Source organism: Gavialis gangeticus, unplaced genomic scaffold, assembly GCF_001723915.1.
Source record: "Gavialis gangeticus isolate Ggan-Ray unplaced genomic scaffold, GavGan_comp1, whole genome shotgun sequence".
NCBI lineage: Eukaryota > Metazoa > Chordata > Crocodylia > Gavialidae > Gavialis > Gavialis gangeticus.
In genome coordinates, this window is record NW_017729005.1 from 3297974 (window position 1) to 3300028 (window position 2055).

General features: G+C 39.6%; 1 protein-coding gene across 1 annotated transcript in view; it reads right to left on the reverse strand.

Moving 5' to 3' along the window:
• Window positions 1-2055, reverse strand: part of RAPGEF5 (Rap guanine nucleotide exchange factor 5) — a 267967-nt gene that overhangs the window by 230245 nt on the left and 35667 nt on the right. The window contains exon 6 of the mRNA XM_019508540.1: window positions 1360-1408. Coding sequence (XP_019364085.1) covers window positions 1360-1408 — 49 coding nt within the window. The remainder of the gene's footprint in view (window positions 1-1359; window positions 1409-2055) is intronic.

Genomic DNA, 2055 nt, shown 5'->3' on the forward strand with positions numbered 1-2055 from the left:
ACTGTGTGTAATGCCTGTCCCTAGCCCCTGAAAACAGGCACAAACAAACAGCAATGTGGTACCTTTAAAAGGACAGGGTGCTTCTGCCTGCATTAGGTTTATCAAATAACCTAATGCAGGTGAGAACACCCACTCCTGCCAAGACACCTCCCAGTTCAGCATCCTGGAAAATGGGGTTTAGACAAGTTAAGGAAGGCAGCTGTAGAAGCCTAAAAAGGGTCAGAACCACAACCCTGACAAAATCCTATGTAACCACTGCCAAGCTCTCTTGTGCTACCCCAATGAATACCTAATTGTTTATACATAGCAGAACAGCCTCACCATAGACAGTAACCTACCTTGGCTAGACAATTCACCCCAAGGTGGAGGGGAGGTCAAGGATTGGAGTCCTTTCAGGCAGAGGAATAATTTACATCCTCCTATATCCTGGGTGAGGACCTCCATCCCTGGGTTACTGGATCAAGGTATGAGAATCTACACAAACATAAAACACCTTAACATTTCTTTTTTCTTCTTCAACAAAATAATGCAGTGGGCAGATGAAGGGGTTCACCTTCCCAGAGGCACTGGGTACTGGCTGCAGCTAAGTTTGCAGATTGTGACTGGAGTATGCCAACGCTCCTGTTAAGACTAAGATCTGGAGGTTGGGTGATATGTTTGTTATCTAAACCAGAGACACACACTAGAAGTCAGTGGAAGATGAGAATGATGAGCAGCTCACACAACTATGGGTACCTTGCAGGACTGAAAAAAAGACTGTCTCTTACTCTCAAATACTTTAAATTGGTTAGGAACGACTGACCAGGGAAGTAGGCACAAGATCTCAGGACACAAGTGAGTGTTTTAAATAACAAGGTGTGGAACATCAAGGGGGGATTTTTTTTTTTAAGTTAAGGCAATACCTTTTGTTGAGTACATAAAACATCTATATAACAGCTATACCCTGCACCTCAAAACAAAAGTCTTAAAGTTTAAAAGCAATCAACATCTAAAACCATGTTTATAAGAAACATATAAACCAAATCAATGCTTAAGAATCTGATAAATAGAAACAAACAAACAAAATCTGAACTGAGGCAGAGCCAAAGACTCCACATGCTCAGAACTATAGCACCACTACATTTTGCCAGGTGGTATATTAGATGCGACAAGAGGGAAAAGTAAAACCACAGTAATTAATTTATTTGTGCTGTATGCAAAAGATTCTATTTTCTCACTCAACAGGAAGTGAGGTTCGGTATCACTAGTATTGCTTTCCAATACAACACAGATTTTGACAAGCTGACAATGAAGAATCAAATACTTCAACATATGACAGGGGAATGATGTTATAAAAGTACCAAGGCCAACTGCACTTACCTGACTTTCTTGCTTTCAAAGCAATGACAGCAGCCAACTCTCTCTGCACCTAACATGCAAGGAAAAGAGACGATGGTTATAGATAAATATCTGTACCATGGGCTACTTAAAAATGTATAATTCATTTTGGGCAATTATTTGCATACAGAATTATACAGGTATTATTTCACCAGTTGCGAGGGTAGGCTTTGTTCATTTTGATTTTGGATTTGATCTGATCTTTCCAGCAAACATTTTTTTTTTTTTTTAACAACTGGGAACACTGTGCCAAGCTTTTATGCCTCCAGTTTCAGATATATTTCACACATTCCCAAAAGGACAAGCCATGCAGTTTAGCATGACCTATGATTTATTTACTCAGGAAACTTCTTTTCATGCATGTATTTAAAACATCTTCACCTCTTTGACACGTGTTTGTTTTCCTTCTCCCAATTGCACTGTAGCTCAGAGTTTACCTTGTGACTGAGTTTACATGAGTTATCCAAACTAGAGTTTGAAAGAGGTTATGCAAGCACCTTACTGTTTGAGGAAGTGAATACATAATGTCTTTTCATGTAATCAACACACATACTAGGGCAGTTTTAAGACCATGATAAAAATTCAGTAAAAGCATACTTACTTTCTGCCTTTATTGTGGATGGCTACCCCTGTGTCAGGCATAGAATCATAGAAGTAGGGTCGGAAGGGACCTTGTAG